Source organism: Gorilla gorilla, chromosome 6 (genome assembly GCF_029281585.2).
Source record: "Gorilla gorilla gorilla isolate KB3781 chromosome 6, NHGRI_mGorGor1-v2.1_pri, whole genome shotgun sequence".
Classification (NCBI taxonomy): domain Eukaryota; kingdom Metazoa; phylum Chordata; class Mammalia; order Primates; family Hominidae; genus Gorilla; species Gorilla gorilla.
Genome location: NC_073230.2, coordinates 45972641 through 45997249, shown reverse-complemented (window position 1 = coordinate 45997249; position 24609 = coordinate 45972641). Strand labels below are relative to the sequence as shown.

The 24609-nt window shown below is 39.0% G+C and overlaps 1 protein-coding gene across 4 annotated transcripts in view; it reads left to right on the top strand.

Moving 5' to 3' along the window:
- The window catches only part of LOC101142148 (amphiphysin), a 247005-nt gene that overhangs the window by 84889 nt on the left and 137507 nt on the right, over positions 1–24609 (top strand). For all 4 annotated transcript variants that reach the window (XM_055347647.2, XM_004045328.5, XM_063708477.1 and 1 more), the window contains exon 2: positions 11672–11752. In XM_055347647.2, coding sequence (XP_055203622.1) covers positions 11672–11752 — 81 coding nt within the window. The remainder of the gene's footprint in view (positions 1–11671; positions 11753–24609) is intronic.

The window sequence follows — 24609 nt, the reverse complement described above, 5'->3', positions numbered from 1 at the left end:
CCTACAAAATAGTGTTTAATTTTTTTTTTAGAAATTCACTTCATGCAGATCAGACTTTAAAACAGCTGTGTAAAGTGGAAAATCAAAGCACGGATCAAAGTATAGAAATGTATACAAAAATAATTAGTGCTTCACAAATTCATTCATTTGTCTGTTTATTCATTTGTGTTGATTGCCTGTTCTGCTGGTGAGAAGTATTTTCAGCTTTTAGTACTTCCAGAGCTGGAAGCTGTGTGCTCTGACATAGGAAGCCTCAGATAGCCAGAAGGGGCAGCATCTCTCTGCTACCTTCCATTACCCTCTGTCCAGGTTCTCAAGGAAGGTTATGAAGGCACTCAGAGTTCCTTCTTGAGCAATCTTTAGAAAACGACCACATGGACAAACTGAACTGAAAATACTGTGTCCAGCCTTCAACTAGGAATCATTACCAGAGGAAGTAGGGTTTGGTTTTTTGGTCTATTAGCAATCATCCCCCCGTGTATTTTTTAACTTCCATTCAAACCTGCAATGTGTGTATAATTTGCTTTGTATCAGGTTATTTTTATTTTTGGATCAATAAACATTAAAGATAGAAACCATCGGTGAAATTGCCTTTGTGATCACGCACATACTGCTGGATCTGTTTGAAATCCTTGGTAATTATGTCCTGGCAGTTGGGGCATATTGCATGGCTTTTGAGGGACCACTTAAGAACCTGTGGAGTTTTGGTGGTACCTCACTCTGAGATTGTGCAGAACATCTACCAATCTGAGATTATGCAGAATGTTTTTTCAAAAGTTACGTAAGTACCATGTAGCCTATCTCTTTTTCTTCATTTATGATGTGTTTGTGAGGCAAATTACCAAAAGGCATCATTTAATAAAAACAGGAAGAAAGTTTGCTCAAAGAGGATGGGTGGCCCTCCTGATGTCACTCAGTGGCCCCAGGTAGGACTGCAGTGGAAATTTTGGTGTGAGAATTCTGGTCACACTATTCTTTCCACCAAAACCAAACCAAATCACAACAGCCCCGCCTCTGCCACAAACAAACTGAACTTTCAAATAGCTTTAAGTCTTGAAAATAAACCTTAAGGGGGAAAAAGCAAGCTGTTCTTGGTGTAAAGCCGGATCCACCCTTATTCCCCAAGCCCAGATTTTCCTATTCAGGAAGACAGGTATTAGCAGATCTGATGGAGGGATTTGGTCAGGTTTGAATGGGGTCACATGGAAGGGTTCCATTTCCTGCTGCTACAAAAGTCTGCTCAAATATGAGAAACCACCAGTAAAGATGATTTCTAGGAATGTAGACCACCACTCTAGGCTTTCTTGGTTGCATTGGCAACATTGCTGGCACATGTATGGTTCTTGAAATTATAGAATTGCTCAAGAGACACTTACTGAGCTGCAGAAAGAGAGTTGCCAGAAAATAATTCTCTAAGCACAGGTGTTTCCATAGACTCTACAGTATCCCTTTAGCTCTAAAAGATCCATCTGTATCATAGAAAGTCGAAGATGTGAGCTTGGCCAAACACGTAAGAATCTCGTAAGAATCTCTTCCATTGGATCAACTGGAAGATCTAAGTTCCCTGTCAGACCTTTGATATTGCAACTTAAAGTGAAGATAAGAAGTCAACGAGAAAAGAAAGAATAAACCCTCATTAAACACTTTTCAGATCAGGCTAGGAGCTTTTGCTTGTGTTCTCGCTTAGTCTTCCTAGAGTTGGTATCCTCCCATTTCTAAAGATGAAGAAACTGAGGCTCAACCAAGTTAAACATTTTGCAAAGGTTATCCAGCTCTCAAAAGTGATCAAGTGAGGCCCAGTTTTGTTTGATATTAGCACTTATTTTCTTTCCACTTGTACCCATGAAGTCTGTTAAAATTCAGTGGTTCTTCACCTTACAGAAACCAGGAGACCCTTCCTCCCATCCTGATAAAAGGCACAGCCATATTATATTAGCCACAATTCCAGGCAATTCCTAGACATCTTGGGATCTGTTCATGGACCCCAGATATAGAACCCAGTATCTAGAGAGAGGCCATGGTCATTTATGTTTTCCTGCTGCTCCTATGGGACACCTTGGTGGCCTGATCCATAATATTCTTACAAGGAGGGGATGTCCTCTTTGGCCTTTTGCTCATCAGAGGCTAATTAGGTTCCTCTAAGTGATGACAGAGTAGGGAGAACATATATTTTGTATAACTTGCTTCCTCTCCTAGGGTATTTGAATTAATACAATAACCTATTTTGGGAGGGAGATGATGTCATATAGTTTCCATTTAACAAAAGTATGTATCAAGCAGTTATTACATTTGAGTTCCTGACAATATGATACAGTTAGTCAGAGTAGAATCTAAAATAGAGGAAAATGACTTAATTGTCAAGGGGAAAGTAGAGGAGTGTGGTCACCAGGCTGTGTTTCTTTCTCTGCTCCTGTTTTTAGGGCATTATAGTATAGTGGTTAGAATCTTACCAGTTTCCTCATTAATTAATGAGTAAAAAAATAATCATTGATTGATACGTGTTCACATTGTACTTTATGGGTATTGCGATTTCTTCCTTTTTTTCTTTAACAGTATTCTTTGAGACTCTGTAGATGGATATATAGTCTTTGGTATTTTTCAAACAGAATCGCCTGGATTTTTTTGAATAGAGATTCCTGAGATGACTTCCCATGGAACACATTTTGGGAAACACTATTCCAGAAAGATCATGGTAAATCAGAAGGGTAGCTGTAAACCAAATCCTAGCCTTACATAAACTTGGTTGCATACCAGCTGTAAGACGGAGATCAACTACTTCACCTCTCTAATTTTCAGTGTTCTCATCAGTAAGATGAACACAATCATAGTAACCTAACTCACAAGATTATCAGGAGGATTAAATACATTTTTAGATATAGGACACTTAGATCTGTGCTTGATATATTGTAAATTTCCATAGGTCATAGCTAATAACTTAGAGAATTATAGATTTAGTAAAGTGGGCATTTTTTATGAGAGGAAGAAAAGCAAGAACATGTTCTGTCTATCTTCTTCATCTATTTCATACCCGTCATCACAAGCAGCCCCTTCTTGCCTTAGGGAACTTACAGCTCCCATTTGAAATCCTGAGTAGAGTTTTGTGGAATTTCTGTTCTACCTGAGTCAACATCTTCTTTAATATTTGTACAGCAGGTCAGCGTTTTTTTATTTTTTATTTTTTTGAGATAGGGTCTTGATCTCTCACCCAGGCTGAAGTGAGGTGATGCGATCATAGCTCACTGTAGCCTCAACCTCCTGGGCTCAAGCAATCCCCCTGCCTCAGCCTCCCAAGTAGCTGAGACCACAGGCACATGCCACCATGCCTGGCTAATTTTTTTTTTTTTTTGTGGGACAGAGTCTTGCTCTGTCACCTGGGCTGGAGTGCAGTGGCACGATCTCGGCTCACTGCAACCTCTGCCTCCTGGGTTCAAGTGATTCTTCTGCCTCAGCCTCCCAAATAGCTGCGACTATAGGTGCGCGCCAACATGCCTGGCTAATTTTTGTATTTTTAGTAGAGACAGGGTTTCACCATATTGGCCAAGCTGGTCTCAAACTCCTGACCTTGTGATCCGCCTGCCTCAGCCTCCCAAAGTGCTGGGATTACAGGTGTGAGCTACTGCACCCAGACAATTTTTCTTTTTTAATTTTTGTAGAGATGAGGTCTCGCCATGTTGCTCAGGCTGGTCTCCAACTCCTGGGCTCAGGCAATTCTCCTGGTGTCGCCTCCCGAAGTGTTGGGATTACAGGAGGTCAGTTTTTACATTGCTAACTCATCTTTTATTGGTCTAATGGATAACTGACATGAAAACTGCCTGAAGAATCTGTACAAAGCAATCAGGAACAGACCCGTTCTGTAGCGAATTTCCCAAATGTAGAACCCTCTCTGGCTTTTGCAGTCACGTGTGTTTACAGCAGCTCTGATGCAGGATAGATTGCTACCAGTGTGGCAGATGTAAGCTTTCTCTCAAACATCTGGCTGGTAGTATATGGAGGATCCCTTTGCCTAGCTAAGGAACGTGAGGACTAATTTACATGATCTACAGAGGTTGGAGATTCATTGCATTATCCTGTGCAATAATGACATGAGACAGTGCTCTGTTTGTGAATGGGGCCACTGGAGAAGGAAAATCTGGTGTTTATCTGGTGAGTCATGGGATGACTCACAGGCTTTAGCAGACTTCCACTGGATTTTGGTATAATTATTATACTCTGGGTTGGATACTGAGGATATCAGCTTCATGAAAAAGTAATTCTGGGACAAGGCGACTCAATCTGGAGGGAGAGCCATCAGGCAGCAACTCCTGGAGAAGAGGACCATCTTGGATGCCAGGACTGAAATCTTTGCCAAGTCAATATTCCTCAAGCTGTTTTTCCCCACCAATATTTTTTTTCTCTTGAAGTCAGAGGACTAAATGTCCTGAAATTGAAAGGATTAGGAAGGAGAGAAGAGAGCAGCATTCTGCAACATGATACCTTTTCAGGTAGATGTGTGATTGGAAAGCAGCCTTGGCGGGTGCTTACTGCACTGCCTTTTCGGGCCCTTCTCACTTACCTCTGTTCCCATCTAGGGACTAAATTTTCTTTTTTCCCTAGTTTTCTAATTCGCAGTTGCCTCTGTCCTTTCTCCCTAGTTTTCTAATTCTCAGTTGCCTCTGTCCCACTTAGAATAAACCTACTCATGTATGAGACATGTAATTTCTCTACTGTATGTCATTCTCAACCTTTTAAAGTCTGAAGGACATTCAAATGGGACAGAGGCTGTGAATATTCTCTCTTATCTATTCTTGTTTACTTTCCCAGAAGTGTTTCCCAGAATTGGCAGGAAGGCTCATGCCAGCCTCAGAGGCTTTGATGATGTGATGGCTAATGCACTGTTAAAATCTACCAAGGTAAGAAGTAGATGTCATAGTGGTATAGAAATAAATCCCCCAGAGGGGAAGCTGGAGGACAATGTGAGGACCTTAAAGGCCCATGAACCACACCAAAAGATGCATTTCTAGTGTTTCATCTTAGTCCTCTCACATTAGGGCAAATTAAATCCACTTCCTTAAGTCCTGACACACACTCGGAAAGAGGTCAAAGGACTAGTACCCTGAAGTTTGGGAAACAGTGTAGGACGTGCCCAGCAGGAAGCTTTAGGACAAGCAGCTACCCTGCACTTACCTCCCCTGATGGCCTCTCCAGTCATAAGTTATGGGACTTTGTAGTGTTAGGGTGAGCACAGGATAAGAACTCTTGATGGATAGGTGGGTATATGGACTGATGAATGAATGAATCATCTGGACATGGGCACAAGCGGAAGACCACCCCTCCATGTCCTGTTCAGAAGAGGCCATGGCCTTCTGATTTAGTTTACTCCTGATTAACTACATGGAGAATGTACACATTATTTTATGTGCTCTTCTTTTTTTTTTTTTTTTTTAAGAACAGAAAGTGTGAAGAGAAAGGTGTCTCCTTGTTAAAGAAGACTAATTAAATTGTGTGATTTTATTCTTGACTTTTAGAGTCTGGCTCAAGGAAGCGTGAGTCACCCAGAGTTGAAAATTTGTCTAGTTGGAGCCCTCATCCAATGGATGAATGCCACTAAGGCATCTTGGTGGCCAACCCTGCCATCATTCTTGTCTCAGTAACAAGCCATGCCTGGCCTTCACCTTGAACTGCTTTGTGGCCTGCAGCCTTTCCTCTCATCAACTGCCCCATTTCTGATTGTAGGACTAGCTTTTTTTTTTTTTTTTTTTTTTTTGCTTGGGGTCACACCTTCTCATAGCTTGACTTTTCTTTGATCTTTTCCCCTGATTAGCAGAAGTTATTTCTGTGTGGAATGGAAGATTGTGAACTTTATCTTTGACTTTAAATGCCAACCACTTTTTTGAAAGCTGCCAACACAATATTCCACTCCTAACTTAAAATGGTAAGAGAAGGCAATTATTCTCTTACTATAGTAGGATTTAGTTTGTATTGGACTATGAAGACTTGAAACTTGATCAGAATTTTGGCTTTATAGTATGGAGAAACTGCCCAAACCAAAGAGTTCTAAATTTTTAGGGACTTGACTTGGGCACTTTATACACAGGCAATTGCCCTAAAAGAGAATGTGAGGCCCCTATCGTTGGGGCAGCCCTTGTAACCCAAGCTGAGGAACTAGCTGCCTTAGGAGAGATTGAAAGAGGATTTAAGATGAAATATTCCAAGTTACCATATTCCTGCTGTTCCTTCCTATTTACTTTTTTACTTGCCTATGTCATGATGTCTTTTAGGACTAGATCACAACTTCTGAGCTTGGGGTGAGGGTCGGAGGAGGAGCACACATCCCTAACAGAATATGTCAGAATCTCACTGAAAGGAAGTGGAATTTGAAAAGCTTATTCAACATAGTGTATTATTTTGCATTTGAAAAACAGCAGCACTAAAAGTAACAACAAAAATCTTACTGTTTCAAAATACTAACGTGTCAATGTAGATGAAATTGTCTTTGAAGTAAAAGATTCAAGTCTTAAACCAAAATGCACGAGGCACTGAACTTTCTTCCTTTTGCCTGTAGGTGGAAGATGTGTCATGTTGATGTCAAAATCTGCATATCAAATACATAAATACATAGTAATCCTCCTGTAATATCAATAGTGCCACACTGTTCAGGTTTAATTGGTGTTTTCAACACTGCCAAAGGAGTGGTTAATGAGAGAGGTCATTTAAATTATCAGCTCACTGTCAAATACTCGTGACACAGAGCAAGGCAAAAGATGTTTTTAGTCATCTCCGTTCTAGCTTTCACTGTCTTTGGTGTCTTAAGATCTTTTCTATATAGCAGATCAATCTTCCCACCTCCATTGAGGCCGCTGGAGAAAAATCACAAAACTGCTTACATGTAGGCAACTGCACATCATGGTCTTTGCCTCAGTGGGGCCTTCAGTTTCATCTAAAATTCATGTCATGTGTTTCTGATTCTCATCTTTTCCAGTTCCACATCTGAATCACTCCCCTCTCCTGGGGACCTTTCCCGTGACCTCACCCCAGTGCTGCTCAGCAGATGATCTGGTCATTTACCCCACAGGAGAGATGGATCTGCTGTGTGTGCATTCCTTCCAATTTGGCCTTTACAAAGGCAATCTTCCCTGCCTTCTCAGAAATCCTTCATGTTTCTGAGGAATGGCTGTGCCTCTTCCTGAGTAAGATGGGTCCTTTCTGGTGAATCTGAGTTGCCACCCCCTTTGAAACTTTTCTTACTGCGTGACCCCCTTATAGCTCTTGCCTCCTTTCTTTGATCAGTTCTCTCTGGCCTAGAAACAGGGTCAGGTATTGCTCCTTTGATTCTTCATGTCCCCAAGTTCTGGAAAGAGTACCTACTTGCTCTTCTGATTCCTCTCCTCCTATTTGCTCAATCTACTGTGATCTGTTTTCTGACTGCCATTCCACTAATAGCCCTTGGGAAGGATCCCAGGAACCTTCTGGTTCCTAAATCCAGTGGACACTTTCAGGGCTTTTGGTTTTTAACTTGCTTGAGTTCTCTGTAGCAATTGAAACTGTCTCCTTTGGTTTCTATGAATTTGCTCCCGGTTTGACCATACCTCTGGGTCCCCAGTCTCCTGTCAAGGATTCTCTTCCTCTGCCCGTTCTTCAAATAATGATTTTTCTGGACTGTCTTCAGACCACTTCTTTCTGAACATCATATTTTCTCTGGGCTTTCTTATACACTCTAGCAGCTTTACTACCACCATACTCCGGTGATTTCCAAAGTATAAGTGTAGCTCAGAGCATCTCTCAGAACCTTGGCCATATCATGCTATTTACTGTATCTCTACCTGGATGCCACAGAGCTGTCTCAAACCCTGCATGTCCAAAATGATGTCTAATTTGTTTGAAGGAATCAATGCCTACTCAGTCTCCCCCAAAGAAATCGGAGGTCATCCTTCACTCTGTTCTGTCCTTCATCTTTTTCATCTCATAAGCCATTATGTACTGTGCATTATGTTTCTTAAAGACTGATCTGTTTCCTAGCTCCGGTTCTGTCATTTATTGCTTGGACTATTAAAAAGCCTCTTAACTGGTCTCATTATTCCTATCTTGCCTTCTTCTAATCTGTCCCTAACATTGTCACCAAGGAGTGCAGACCTCTCCATGTGGCTCCCTCCAGAGAAACACTTCATTGGCTCTCCATGGTCTGTACAAGAAAATCAAAGTTCTGATTCTTACTGCCTAAGCCTTTCTGTAATCTGTCCTCTGCCTATCATGCCACCCTTGTCCACTCCAGTTCCACACCTCCCACCCTGGGCTTGAATACTATTGAACGATCACAGTCCCTAGAATGCAGCCTGTTATTCCTGCAGCCCCTTAGCCCAGTGTTTGACACACAGTCTTTAGTAAATATGAAGAGGATTTCTTCTTTGCTACTGTTCATTATGATTTGCATTCTTCACTAGGGAAAATGCCTAATGTAATACATTTATTATGGATTCTCAGAATGTATTTGAAATGTGACTTAGTCTATTTACCTGTTTGATGAGTAAGTCTCTTCTCTGGGACCCTAACTATTGGTGAAGCTCATATAACTTCTGGAATGGTGAGCGCATTAACTCTAGCAACAAACTATTTAATTTCTAGGAAACTAAGACGAAAACTTTTTGTGAAAACAAATTTTTAATGTACTTTTTGCCTGCTGATGTGAGTTTTGGGTCTTCCTGGCAGAGCAAGTTTGATCCTTCTTTACTGTGATGGTCCTTCCGGTGTTTGAGGATGGCTGTGCTCTTTTCCTTGGGTCTTCTCTTCTCCCTGCTAATATACCAAATCATATCAAGTGTTCTTCTCATCACATAGTATCAACTATCTTTGCCTTTTTGAGAGCTCCTTTTTTTGGCTCCAGATTTTCTGTGTATTTGTGCGTTTACCAACTTGTCCACCTCTGAAAGCGTCCAGAACCACTTTCCTGATAGCCGTTAAGTTTTGTTAGTGCAGACTGAAATTACGTTAGATGCTTTGGCAGCAACATCACTTTGTTGGCTCATATTGACGATCTGTTTAAGTCATCCCTTACTTCTACTTAAGGGTGGAAACCACCCATCCCTAACACCTGTCTTGTTGCATTTTGGTTGCAAGTTGAATAATAAATCTGGTGCTTGTACAGTTATGTTTTTGTCCTAAATTTTATCCTTGTTGAATTTCATCTTGTTAAAGAAGGTCTTTTGTGAATCCTGATTCTGGTCATGTAACATTTTCAACATTCTCCCTGGCTTTTTCTCAGTATAAGCTTATACATTGGTGAAGTTCAGTGGGGTTAGATAAAAATAACTATAATAATAATAGATATTATTTATTGAGCATTAACTATATGCTGGCCATCATAGCTTAGTATTTCTATGTGTATCCTTGGTGGTTCTGTACAACACTGTGAAGTAGGCACTATTAATATCTTTATCTTACATGTGAGCCACTCAATCAGATATAGGTCCCTCATGGTTGCCTCTGGAAGTCTTATTTTCAGTTTATATTAATTTGCTTATCAATATTTTTTGATGGGAATTTTTTTGCTGGGAGTTTTTAACCAGCTACTAATACATCCACTTAACTTGTACTAAAATCTAATGTGTACATTTCTTACAAAAACTTTATAGTATGATAAACTCTTGCGTATTTATGTTAATGAATTTTCTTGTTACTTTAACCATTGAGAAAACTGTGGAAAATATAGAAAGTTATAAAGAAGAAAATAATGATCACCCTTAATCTTATCACCCAGAAATAGCCACTATTAACTTTTTAACATAGTTATAGTCTTTTTACATATATACATAATTTCATGTTTCTTATGTTTATCAATTCTTCCCTAGTTATAATGTCCTGTTCTTCCAAAAATGCAGTGTATTCTGCTCCACCTTTCAAAGAAACCCTGCTATAAGTGACAGGAGAGTATTAGTTAATACAGTGATTATGTGTCCTTTTAATATTTATGATACTAGATTCCTGCAGCTTCTGAAAAATAATACATTTACAATGAAAAATAGCATTTTCATATTACTTACATGTAGTATTGGTTTGTGAAATGAAATTGAGTGATATTGAATAATTGGTAATACATGTGTGAATCTGTTTACAATTTTATTTAAAACATATATCTTTGTTAATGACAGTGAAAAGGAAGAAATACTAGCACATTTTATAAACAACTATTTTTAGAATAGAATACAAAATCATTTTTCGTTTAGAATAATTACTTTTGCTCCAAAGAAAATTGACCTCTTGAAGAAATCTGCATGAACTCTGACTTATTGGGTAACTACTTTGATACTTAGGTTTATTTATTAATATAACATTATAAATGTATCTTGGGGAAAATATACGAGCTATGAAAACGTCTAGTTAAAAAAGAGATGTGTATCGTTTATTTTGTTATGCAGGAAAATGAGTTCTTATATTCCTAAAGTATATTAGTTATCTTCCTTCTGCCCTACTTTTTAAAGGCAGCAAGTACAATTTCTTACTTACGTCCTGTGTCCCAAAGAGACTCTATGCTGTGTCTTTAACTTATCCTTGATTTGTTATTTGTGTACCTGCCTTGTCTATTCCGCTAAAATATACATTTTTTAGGATCAAGTGTTGGGGCCTTGTTTTTTAGTATTTCTGGGTGACCCGTGTTTAGCATGGGGCCTTGAGTATCCCATGATTTCTTTGAGTGTTTATTGAGTTGAAGGGAGTATCAGAAGATGGTGAGACGGAACTTACCATCATCCTGGCTTCTAATACTGTCCCTATGAAGTAGATCAAGGGTCCCCAAACCCTGGGCCTCGGACTGGTACCAGTTTGTGGCCTGTGAGGAACCCAGCCACTCAGCAGGAGGTGAGCAGCAGGCGAGGGAGCATTACCACCTGAGCTCCACCTCCTGTCAGATCAGCAGCGGCATTAGGTTCTCATAGGAGAGCAAACCCTACTGTGAACTGCACATGCGAGGGATCTAGGTTTCAAGGTCCTTATGAGAATATAATACCTGATGATCTGTCACAGTCTCCCATCACCCCCAGATAGGACCATCTAGTTGCAAGAAAACAAGCTCAGGGTTCCCACTGATTCTACATTATGGTGAGTTGTATAATTATTTCATGATATATTACAATGTAATAATAATAATAGAAATAAAGTGCACAATAAATGTAGTGTGCTTCAGTCATCCTGAAACCCTTCACCCCGCCACCCTCTGGTCAGTGGAAAAATTGTCTTCCATGAAACTGGTCCCTGGTGCCAAAAAGTTTGGGGACCACTGAAGTGGATGAATGCTTTAGTCAGACAGCTTTGGTCTACTGTTCACAAGCAGTTGAGTACCAATTATGCATTCAGCATTGTGCCAGATGCTTTGGACAAAAAGACAAATAAGGCATAGCTTCTGTCTCTAAGTCACGCACAGCCTGCTAAAGGAAACAGTTATATAAAGAAATAAGTGCAGTGTAGCACAACACTTGCTCAAAGCCACACAGCCTGTGAGGGGCGGGACTGGGATTCAGTTTTTTTTTTGTTCAACTCCAGAGCTGCCAAGCCAAGATGCTTCCAGAACAGAAAAATTAGAAGTGCTGATAGTTTTGCTCTACTCCTCAGAGCAAAACAACAGCCTTGCTCCATTAACAGAAAATGCACATCTTTCTTTGAAAACATTATTATATTAAACCATTTTGTTTTATTTGCAAATTAGGTCCTCCAAAAGCTGGGGAAAGCTGATGAGACGAAAGACGAACAGTTCGAAGAATATGTCCAGAACTTCAAACGGCAAGAAGTGAGTCCATTTGTTTAGTTTCTGGAGTGGGAAATTGTTTAAATGTGTTTGTGTCTTAGTATATAAGTAAAATGCATTAAGATTAAAAAAAGACTAGATGGAGTTGGCACTAACTTGAGAGTAACACTTGCTAATTCTGTAGAATTTCCTATTGAAGATGGGGAAAGGGCCATAGAGAGTAGGTTTTGGAATCCCAGGAGATAAAGACTCTGCTGTCCTGGACTGCTTTAGTTTTTTATAATATTTTATTTTTTGAAAGAGGGTCTCATTCAGATTGCCCAGGTTGGCGTGCAGTGACACAATTTTGGCTCACTGCAGCCTCAACATCCTTGGATTCAGGTGATCCTCCTACCTCAGCCTCCCAAGTAGCTGGGATTACAGGTGTACGCCATCATATGTGGCTAATTTTGTTGTGTTTTTAGTAGAGATGGGGTTTTGCCATGTTGCCCAGGATAGTCTTGAACTCCTGGACTCAAGCGATCCACCCACCTAGGCCTCCCAAAGTGTTGGGATTACAGGTGTGAGCTACCAGGCCCGGTCTCGGACCACTGTAATACAGATGACGGATCTATAGGAATGCTGGTGTTTCTGAAGATTTATATTTCATTGAACATTAGAAAAGCAGTAGTTTAACACTTCTGGTAAAATGACCTTAATTGTTGCATGCTTCAAGAGCATGCATTCGCAACAGGGATTATACTAATATCTTCCCTAAGGGGCTGAAAATTGGTTCTTGGTGGGTGAAGAAAACCTTTTTAGTGTATAAAGCATAGATAAACATATCTTAGATAAACAGACATACAGTATACTTATGGTATTAAAATTTTACAGGGGGTGTAATTCAGAAAAAAAGTCTTAAAAGACTCCTTGGGGAGATGACAATGAAAAAGAGGTTGAGAAACAGATTGTGATGTTTGTTCCTTTAGTGTATGTGTTTAACAGACACGTGGATATAGAAACTATTTTTAAACTATGTCTTGATCTCTAAGGCTTGGATAATTGGCTAGAATATCTCTCTTTAGGTAACACACATAAGGGCTGGGGAGGGGAAGATAGGAATGGGGCCGTCTGAGGTTAGAAGCCTCAAATCTAGAGATCATCTTAGAGGTGGGGTAGGAAGAAGGCAGGCTGAGAAGGGCTTGGGAAATGGGGTTTGGGCATTATAAAGTCAGATTATGTGGGGAACAATATAAGGACATGGATTTCTTTTCCTGCTGTCAATGGAGTTACCAGTGTCCACAGAGGGAATTATAGCCTCAGAGATGACACCAATAATGGGAAATCATCACAGGTTTTATTTTGCCCCCTTTGCTCCTGACCTTGGAGGTTTCTTTCTTCCATTTGTGTATCAGGGTTCCTGCTGTTTCCCTCACCAAGACATTATATTTTCATTACCAAGAGGGGTTATACATTTCAGCAGGTATGGAGCCAGGTAGATCAGTTTTGCCAGTACGCATTCCTGAATGTCTCCAGTTTCATCCCAAGACTAAGTGTTGGCATGTGCGATAGGTAGTCAGTTTACCAAGAATGGGATAGCAAACGTGTTCTATCTGAACATGAGAAAAGGGAGAGGGGAGCTAGAGAACAAAACAGTAACGGAGAGAAAAATTGATCGTGGCCAAATGAACCAATATTACAGAGAGCTTTGGCTTAATAAAGGTAGAAAAGAGAATTCCTAGAGAAATGTTGGACTTGGGCCCACAGAATAAGTAGTCTCCTAGTCTCCTCTAGGAGAAGAGGGTCTTCACATCAACTTCTGTTCTCATTTGGTGATTTTTCACACATCTCCTGCATGTGGGTAGCTCTCAAATAGATCATTGTCTTGGATTGCAGGAACTTCCCATACACAAACTTGTCCATCAGTGCCCTGTGACTTTGCAGGCAATCCCAAATGTCTGCTCTAAAATATTGGATTTAGATTGAAGAAGTGATTCATGTTTACAGTTTTCCCTACCTAAGGATTCACACTGTACCCTTCGAAACCTTGTTTTCCTGTCTGGCATGTCCCCATGGAGCTAATTAATTCTTTGCTCTTGGAATTTTTCTCTATCACTTTTATGGCACTTTAATGTTGTTAGCACCCCAGAAGGTTAACTTCGGAAGCATCAGGTTTAGTAATGCAGTCATGCCAGGAAGCACTTTGCATTTTCCGATTACAGTGAATTTTCATTGTTTTTTTTTTTTTTCCAGCTTTCTTGACTGCCCCAGGTGAGGATTGTTTTTTGTTGAAGGTACTAGAGAAAAGTGCAATTTGATTAAATCATCAACTACATTGGCAGAATGATTTGTGCCACTAGCAGCAGCAGCATGGGGTGACTTTAAACTGCTGTCCTGCTATCTATTTTGGTCACTATATACAATACTCATCTTCAAATGTTATGGGGCATAGTATATTAGCACCCGTGAAGACTACTACCTTAGTTCTCCCAAGAAATATTAGCAGATTTTAAAACATGTGTGAAACTTCAAAACTTGGGGAAATTTGAACAAGTAATTCTATTTCATAAGAGTAAGGCAAATAGACTGTTAATGTAGGGAATGTTATTTCTCAGGGAGTCTCTTGACCCTATTTGGTTCACTTTGAAAATATTTTTGCATCTAAAATATCTAGCATTTTCCTATCCTCATTTTGATCTTTTTAAATCAGAAAAAGAAAGTTTATAATCATTATAGTGGAGTGAGGAAGGAGAGTGCCTTACCCCTGTTTGTATATTAGGAGAGACAAGGAGAAAGGGAAGGAGGATAGAAGGAAGAGAAGGGGAGGGATTTATTAATTTTCTTTTGAAACATATTAAAGGTTGAGAAGTGTAGCTGAAGACTGATTTTATTAATGCTCTATGGAGAGAAGAATCCTCTTACCCCCAATATGTATTGGTCATCAATTTGCATGTGTTGGGTATGCTGAAAAAGAAGTGGTACTTATGTAGAAACATTAACCTAGAAGGAAGGATCTGCCAAGATTATGGTTACATCTGCAAGGTCTATTATTCTTAGTATTAATGTGATGGTGAATCAGTACTCTGAAGAGACAAAGCATTATCTAAAGGCTACATACTCTAAAGGCATTATCTAATCTAGGAAACCTAGATTCCATATTTTTTCTATGAGTATATATATTTTATATCCCAAAAGATACTATTGATAGTATAAAATGAAACCATATTTGGATTTGTGCATTGTATTATAGTCCCCTGACCACACTCAAGTAGTGCTTAATAAAGAAGTAGACCATTCTAGGATGTTCTAGAATTATTCAAACATTTATGGGGGCTCAATTATCTTGCTTTTAGATTCCTTTTATAAAATCATAAGATCCTTATAGTTATTGATATATTCCTTGCTTGTTCATGTTGGAAACAAAAGTGGCAGAAAGGTCTGTGTTTGAACTCTGGCTTGGGGCTTTTCTTTATTTTATTCCAACCCTAAGTTTTCCTTTTGATCTCAAACTTCTTTTCCTTCAACATGGTTTGTGTGAGACTGAGAGCATCGATAAAGGGTCTGTACATACTTTGTTTTGTCCATTGGACTCCCAATTGCTGTAGCTTTTGTGGTTCATGTTTCATAAACTACTTAATTAAAACAAGGAGAGCCTGGTGCCATGGTGCATGCCTGTAGTTCCAGCTACTCAGCAGGGTGACGCTGGAGGATCACTTGAGCCCAGGAGTCCTGGGCTGTCGTGTGCTATGCTGATTGGGTTCCTGCACTAATTTCAGCTTCAATATGGTGACCTCCCAGTAGCGGGGAACCATGAGGTTGCCTAAGTAGGGGTGAACCTGCCCAGGTTGAAAATGGAGCAGGTCAAAACTCCTATGCTGATCAGTGTTGGGATCGTGCCTGTAAATAGCCACCACACTGCAGTCTGGGCAACACAGTGAGACCTCATTTCGAAAGAGAGAAAGAAGGAAAGAAGGAAGGAAAGAAAGAAGGAAGGAAGGAAGGAAGGAAGGAAGGAGGGAATGAATTAGGAGTAGTACATCAGGGAATAGAATGAACTCTTCTACAAAGAACTTGGAATTTTCCATGACAATGCATGCTAAGGAGAGCAAGGATTTTAGAAATCCAGCAGGAAGAACAAAATCTGATTTCATTTCCTCCTCAGAGGGCCTTTCTTCCCTGTTCTATTTTTGGTCTCTTATCAAAGCTGCTAACAAGTAGCAAAATTGACTGGTGTGAACATCACCTGCTTTCAATTCTACCAGTTTTCTGCTGACAGATCTGTTAATGAGCAGAAAAAAAGGTCCCACTGTGGAAAGAAGGTCCTTGGTTTCTCTCCCTCCTTCCTGCTAATAAACTCGCCCAGTAAGATGCTGCACCTGTGGCAAGTGTGCTAATTAAAAGAAGATACCTTGAGGGCTGGTTGAGCCCAGATAACCAACTATTTGGACACATTTTAGTGAGTGCAGGTGGGAGCACCCTCATCCAGGTCCCATCTAAGAACAATAGTTCAAATAAAGGAAAGAGAGCCTTGGTTCTCCTTCTAGCATCTCCATAGACTTCCATTCCCTCACTGAAATACCATAGCAGTGTTGTGCAGCTCCTTCATGGCCACGACGGAGTGATAGGCTAACTTTTGTGTAATATGAACCAAAAAGAGAAGAGACCCTGGGACCCTGAAATCCTCTCCAGTGGTGAGAATTCGGACCAGCCTCCCATGAGTTGGATGCTCTAGCAGATGTTTAAAGCTTGGCCACGTCCTTGCCTTAGACTGAACTCACCCCTCCTGGGCACAGCGATCGTGTTTTGCTGCTTTTATGTTTTTATTTCTATGGGAGCTAGTGCTTTGCAAGTAAACTTAACAAATACTTGCTAAACTTGAAGCTGAACTAGTGGCAGAAATTATCACTTTGAGTGCATTCCTAGAGTACATTTTTATTTCTGGGATGGAAGAGATGTTGTATATGGTATGTATTTTTGCAAGCAGTTTCGTGACATTTTTAAGAACCTAGTATATGTACATATAAATGACTAAAGAGAAAAATTTTAGAAGTTTTAAGAAAGAATGTAAAATAAAAATATACTGCCACAGTATATATATTAATGTGTGGATAAAATTTTAATTTACGATAAATTATACTTACCTTCAGAAGCTTTTTGCAATTTGCTTGAGCAGATAGGCCTAGCATATACCTTAGAACATTTGTTTTTGCCACAGATAACCATGATGTGAATATATTAATGTATCTACCTTTCATTAAATATTAATCTTGACCTTCTTGTGAGATAGCCACTGCCTTGATTAAATGTGATCCCATCAGATCTGTTTTAAATAATGATCCAATTCTAAATGGCAGTATGGAGAGCCTCAGTTGCCCTACACAGCATCCTGTCAGGTTACTAGACCTTCTGGATTCTGAATGAGAACCTAAGATGGCAAGTTTTGTGCCCTCCAGAGCAGTGTTTTTCAAACATTAGCTGCCTTGAAGTTACCTGGAAGGTGATGGTACAGCAGGTCGCACCCAGCAGCCTGTGCTGTACCAATGCCTTCTAGGTGACTTCAATGCAGGTGATGTCTGAGGTGAGGCCTGAGAATCTGCATTTCTGACACGTTCCCAAGTGATGCCAGTGATGCTGATCCAGGGACAACACATTGAGGACTAATGCATTGTATCTACTCATGCAAGTTTTTACAAGTGCTTCCTCTGGTTTGTCCTTGAAACTTCTAATCCTATGTTTGATGTCTATTTTTAGCGTCTATTATAAATATGGATAAAGATTTGGTGGTCATGCTCTGGATTATCTGTGATCTGCATAGATCAAATCAACTAAGATGATCTGATATTTAACAGGCATGATTTTTGAGTGTAGTGATGGAACTCGCTTCTTCCAAGGTTGTAGAGCCGGGAGGCTGGATGCCCTGTTAAGAAATGAAAGTCCCTGCTCACACCTTAATGAGAAGGAGTTTCATGAAGCTCTTTTAAGATAGTCTGGTGTAATAGGGGAAATTATAGAAGGCATTAGAACTCTGGACTTAGGGTCCTGGGAAAAAAACTGATTATCTGGAAAGCCAGATTCAGCGAATACAAGGCCTTGGAAATGAAAGTGTCTTGTCCAGAAGCAGCCGAGGCAATGCTGGAAGGGAAATTTATAGCATTAAATGCTTGCATTAGAAACAAGGAAAGGTCTCAAATCAATAATCTAATTTCCTACCTCAAGAAACTTGAAAGAGAATAAAATAAACCCAAAGCAAGCAGAAGGAAGGAAATAAAAAAAGAACAGAAACCAATGAAACTGAAAATGGAAAACAATAGAGAAAAAAATGAAACAAAAGGCTGATTCTTTGGAAAAAAATCAATAAAATTAATAAACCTCTAGCAGGACTGACAACAAGATAAAAGACACAAATCACCCACATCAGAAATGAAACAAAGGATATTACTATAGCCTCTGTAGCCATCTAAAGGATAATAAGGGAATAATACAAGCAACTTTATACTTACAGATTTGACAACCACAGGGGATCAATTCCTTTACAATCACAAACCACTAAAACTTAATCAAGGTGAAATAGACAATTTGAATACTTTAATAATTATTAAAGAAAGTGGATTTGTTATTTAAAATCTGAAAAAAAAATCTCCACACCCTCTGATAGTTTCACTGGATAATTCTAACATTTAAAGAGTTAATATCAATTTTACATAATCTTTTTCAGAAAATAGAAGAGGAGGGAGCACTTCTCAATTGATTTTATGTGGGCTGTATTACCTTGATACCAAAACCAGACAACAATAGTATGAAAAAAAGAAAACTGCAGACAAATATGTCTCATGAAGTTACATGTAAGAATCCTTCAAATATCAGCAAATGAAATCTAACAATGTGTAAAAAGAATTATACACCTTGACCAAATAGGATTTATTCAGGATATGCGAGGCTGGTTTAACATTCCAAAATCAATCAATGTAATTTACCATATAAACAAGGTAAGGAAAAAAATCATATGATCATATAAATTGATGTAGAAAAAATTTGTGACAAAATTCAGCACCCACTCCACAATAAAAATGCCCAGCAAGTTATGAATAGAAGAGAATTACCTCATTCTGGTAAAGAACATCTACAAAGAAACCTAACATACAGTTAATATCATAATTAATGGTAACAGAGTGAATGCTTTTCTCCAAAGATTGAAAACAAGGCAAGGATGTGCATTCTCGCTAATACTATGCAATGTAGAAGTGGAAGTCCTACCCAGTACAATAAGGAAAATGAAAGGAAACAAAAGGCGTATAGCTCATGAAGAAATTACACTCATTTTGTCTGCAGATGACATAATTATGTAGATAGAAAATCCCAAGACGTCAATGAAAATACTACTCTAACAGATAAATGAGTTCAGTGAGGTCACAAGATATAAGATCAACACATAAATATCAATCACATTTCTATATACTCACAATGAACATGTGGAAATAAAAATTAAAAACACAACTTTTATAATCACTCCAAAGAAAAAGAAATATATATGCGTAAACTTAACAAAACACATGCAGGATCTATATGCTTAAAATTATAAAATACTGAAATCAAAAAGAACTAAATACTTGGAAAGATGTACTGTATTCATGGATTTGAAGCCTCAACACAGTAAACATGTTAGTTGTCACCAAATTAACCTATAGGTTTAATGCAATTTCCTGCAATTTCTACAGCATGTTTTTTATGACCATAGATAAACTTATTCTAAAATTTACGTGGAAATGCACAGACCCTATCATAATTAAAACAATGACAAAGACAAAGTAGGAGGAAAAATTCTATTCAATATTAAGGCCTACCACATAGGTGAAATAATCAAGACATTGTATTGGCAGAGAGATAGACATGTAGATTAATAGAACAGAATAGGTAACCAAGAAATAGACCTACACAAATACGCTCAACTGGTTTTTGACAAAGGTTTAAAAGCAATTCAGTGGAAGAAAGATAACCTTTCAACAAACGGTGCCATAGTAACTGGGCATCCATAGGCCAAAAAACTGAACTTTGACCTAAAACTAACCCTTATACAAAATTAACTGAAAATATATCAAGAACTTAAATATAAAACATAAAGCTTTAAAACTTTTGGGAAAAAATAGGAGAAAATCTTTGGGATGTAGGGTTAGGTAAAGAGTTCTTAGATTTGCTACCAAAAGCACAATACAAAAGAGGAAAATGTGATAAATTGGACCTCATCCAAATTAAAAACTTCCTTTGCAAAAGAGCTGTTAAGAGAATGAAAAGACAAGCTATGGACTGGGAGAAAATATTTGCAAACTACATATCCAAGAAAGGACTAGTATCCAGAATACGTAAAAGAAACTTAAAACTCCATAGTAAAAATAAGTTAAACAGTTCCATTAGAAAACGGGCAAAATCCATGAATAGAGGCCGGGTGCAGTGGCTCACGCCTGTAATCCTAGAACTTTGGGAGGCCGAAGTAGGTGGATCACTTGAGGTCAGGAGTTCGAAACCAACCTGGTTAACATGGCAAAACTCCGTCTCTACTGAAAAAAAAAAAAAAAAAAAAAAAGCCGGGCATGGTAGTGGGTGCTTGCAGTCCCAGCTACTTGCGAGGCTGAGGTGAGAGAATTGCTTGAACCCTGGAGGCGGAGGTTGCAGTGAGCCGAGATGATGCCACTGCAGTCCAGCCTGGGTGACGGAGTGAGACTATCTCAGAAAAAAAAAAAAAAAGAAACCATGAATAGATATTTTATTGCAGTAGATATGTGGATGGCAAAGAAGAATATGAAAAGATTTTTAACACCTATTTAGCCATCGGAGAAATGCAAATTAAAACCACACAAGAAATCACCATATCTCTCAGGATGGCTAAAATAAAAACTAGTGACAATGCTAAATGCTGGCAAGGATTTGGAGAAACTGAATCACTCATACATTGTGTGAAATGATTCATAGCCACTGTGGGAAACAGTTTGGCTATTTCTTAAAAAATTAGACATGTATACCATATAACCCAAAAACTGCACTCTTATGCATTTATCCCATAGAAATGAAAATGTATGTTCTCACAAAAAAATTGTTCACAAATGCCCTTAGCAGCTTAATTTATAGTAGCTCCAAATTGGCAACACCCCAGATGTCCTTCAGGGGGTGAATAGTTAAACAAACTGTAGTATATCCATACTATGGAATTCTAGTAAGCAATGAAAAGAAAATAACTATGGCCGCACACCAAAGCCTGCTTGAATCTCCAGGGAATTATTCTGAGTGAAAAAATCCAATTCTAAAAGGTTTTATACTGTGGGATTCCACTTATGTAACTCTTTTGGCATGACAGAATTGCAGAAATGGAGTAAAGTTTGGTGGTTGCCAAGAGTGAGTGATGGGGGTTTGGGGTCGATGTGGTTATAAAAAGTCAATACAAGGGATTCTTGTCCTGACTGGAAAGTTCTGTATCCTGACTGTGGTGATGGATACATGAACCTACACATGTGGTAAAATCGCATAAAACTAAACACACACACACACACACACACACACACACACACACACATGCACAAATGAGTACAGGTAAAACTGGGAGAAGCTGAATAAGATGGGTAGATTGCATCTATGTTGTGACATTGTACAATAGTTTTGTAAAATGTCGCTGTCAAGGAAGACTGAGTACAGGATGCAAAGGCTCTCTCTCTCTCTCTCTCTCTCTCTCTCTCTCTATATATATATATATATACACACACACACACAACTACATATATACACAACTATATATTATATATATTAGATGATATATAAGATTGTGTATATAATACACAACTATATATATACACACAACTAACACAACTATATGTATACACACACACATAACTGCAAATGATTCCATAATTACATCATTGAAACTTCATTTAAAATATATCCCCTTTCATAGGCTTACCTAGAAAAAGCATACTGCCTCACTGCCTCTGTCAGAACAAACACACTTGAAGGCAGAAGCCACAGACTCACATTCTTGCCAAGATGTGTCAGGGAACATAAACAAGCTGAGTAGGCAAGGTATAAAACAGTAAGGAGTGGTGAGGACTGTGCTGAATTACAGGATTCATGGGACCTAAAGAAGCAGCTGTCAACTCCAGTGCGCACAAATCACAGGAGGATGTGGGCCCCATGTTGCCACATCAGATTTTCAAGAAAAGATTAAATTCATATTGTAATAAAATTTCCCAATTTTATTTTGTATATTTTAAATTTAGAAGTAATTTTAACCTTACAAAAAGCTATAATAATAGTATACAGAACTGCTGTGTACCATTCACCTAGATTTCCCAATTACTGTATCATTCTATCTATATATGGATGCTTCCATGCCTCCATGCCTCCAACCATCTATCCATCCATCCATCCATCCATCCATCATCAGTATCCAAAAACGACACTATCCTACACAGCAGTAGTTCCTTCTGTCAAAGTCAGTGAATTACCATTGATCCCGTATTACCATCTAATTTGCAGATCCCCAAATTTTGCCTATGACAAAACTTTTGCTGTGCAGAAGACTCTGTGAAGGGGATGAAAAGACAAGTTAGAGGCCCAGAGAAAATGTTTGCAACATATGCCCTAATTGTGTTTTTTAAAGGGCCTGTATCCAATCCAGGGTCACATGTTGCCCCTAATTGTCAGGTTTCATTAGTTTCTTTAAACTAACTCTGTTGGAAGAGCGTTTCAGTGTTTTCTTGCCTTTCATGATCATGACACTTTTGAGGAGTACTGCCTAGTGTTTATTTGTAGAGTGTCCCTCACTCTGGATTTGCCCAATACTTTTCTCATAATTAGCTTCCTGTTAATAATTAGCTTCTGGGAAGATTACTACAGAAGAAAGTGATGCCCAGTGTATGCTGTCAGAACACACATCGTGTTAATTTGTGCCACTGCTAGTGATGCTAACTTTAATCACTTTGTACTGGCAGAGCTCAACAGATGATATGCAGGTATCTCTAGTAAGATAAAATGATATCTGCCAGGTATCTCTAGTATAGAGTTAATACATAAATATTTTCTCTCTTACAATTAATAAATATTTAATAAGTAATATTAATAAATATTTTGTGGGGATATAGTTTGAGACTGTACATGTCCTGTTTCTCATCAAACTGTCACCTACTAGTTTTATCCACTAGTGCTACTTCTTTAAATCAGCTGTTACTCTGATGCTTGCTACATTTTGAATTATTTTGAATTCCTTCTAAACTTATTAATTAGCATTCTACTCAATGGTAAAATTTTTGAGTATTGTGACATTGTACAATCGTTTTGCAAAATGTTGTTATCTCTGTCCTCACTCCTGGTAAAAATTTTTCTTTCTTAATTAATTAATTATATCAGCATGTACTTATGGATTTCTATGTTATTCATTGGGTTATAATACATTACCATTCATTATTTTGGAGTGCAGTTCCTCCAAATTTAGCCAGTGGAAGCTCCTAGGAGTTGACTCGTTTGTCCTTTTGACAGACCTGCATCATTCTCTGACAACATTTTTACCTTTTTGGTACAAGATGTTTCAGGATCTTGTCATGCTTTCCCTTGCCAAAATAGCTTGGAATCAGCTATTTTTCCAAGAAATCCTGGTTTCTTTTGGTGGAGACTGGGGTTTAGAAACCAAGATCTGGGTTCTAGGTGTATTCTTTGTTTCTAGGGTATCATACTTCTAGGCCTTCTAAGTGGACAGGATATATATGTGTGTATACACACACACAATACACGTGTATATACAAGTATTTATACACACAGACATCTATATTATCTATCTGTCTGAAACCGTGACCCTTCCAAATGCAGTTCAGTGTCTCCTGCTTTATTTGGGCTCTCCCCCACCCTCTTTTTTTTTTTTTTTTAGACAAGAGTTTCGCTCTTGTTGCCCAGGCTGGAGTGCAGAGGTGCCATCGCCACTCACTGCAACCTCTGCCTTCTGGTTTCAAGCGATTCTCCTGCCTCAGCCTCCCAAGTAGCTGGGATTACAGGCGCCCACCACTATGCCCGGCTAATTTTTGTATTTTTAGTAAAGATGGGGGTTTCACTATGTTGGCCAGGCTGGTCTCGAACTCCTAACCTTGTGATCTGCCTGTCTTGGCCTCCCAAAATGCTGGATTACAGGCGTGAGCCACCATGCCTGGCTGGGCCTTCCCCCTTTCTAGATTTGTACTTCCCTCTTTGAGAGTGAGAAACCTGCTTTCATTATCTTCAATATACGTATATTTATTTGTGCAGTCTCCCTTATGTAACCAGCCTCCTGACCATGTGGGCCATCTCTTTGTCTCCTGTGCTGCACCAGTCCAGGGTCCCCTGCTCTCTAGCTCTCTAGCTGTAGGCTGATTCATACCCTCCTACAGTTTCCCCTTCTCTCCCCTCTGGAGGCCTGCTGACCAAGAATCTCTGCCCGCTCAGCACCGTAGCTGAGTTCCCACTTGCTGATGGTATGCCTGCTGCATTCTCTCTGCCCTCACTCCTTGCACCATGCCTTCTGAGAGTCTCCCCGCTATACTCACTCACTCTGCCTGTGCATCACAGGAAGTATCCCGCTTGTTTAAAATACTGGCACCTAATTCAATTTCATAATGGAGTTTGTAAAATAAATCAATGTCTATAGAACAAATTTGACCCATGGGCTATAACAATACTAAACCTACAAACATTATTACACATATAAGTGTACTAAAGGATAAGCATTATTAATGCCCCGAGGAAAAGGTAACAGTTAATATATGGCCATATTAACTTAGCGAGCAGTTTGCTTTTTAGGCTTTAATAGGATGGCAGTTATCAATATAAAATGTATGGTTTGTTTGCATTTACTCTAAAAGAATTAAAATGTGGTTCTTGGTTTTTGGAAGTACAAGATCCTTGCTTGACTCTTT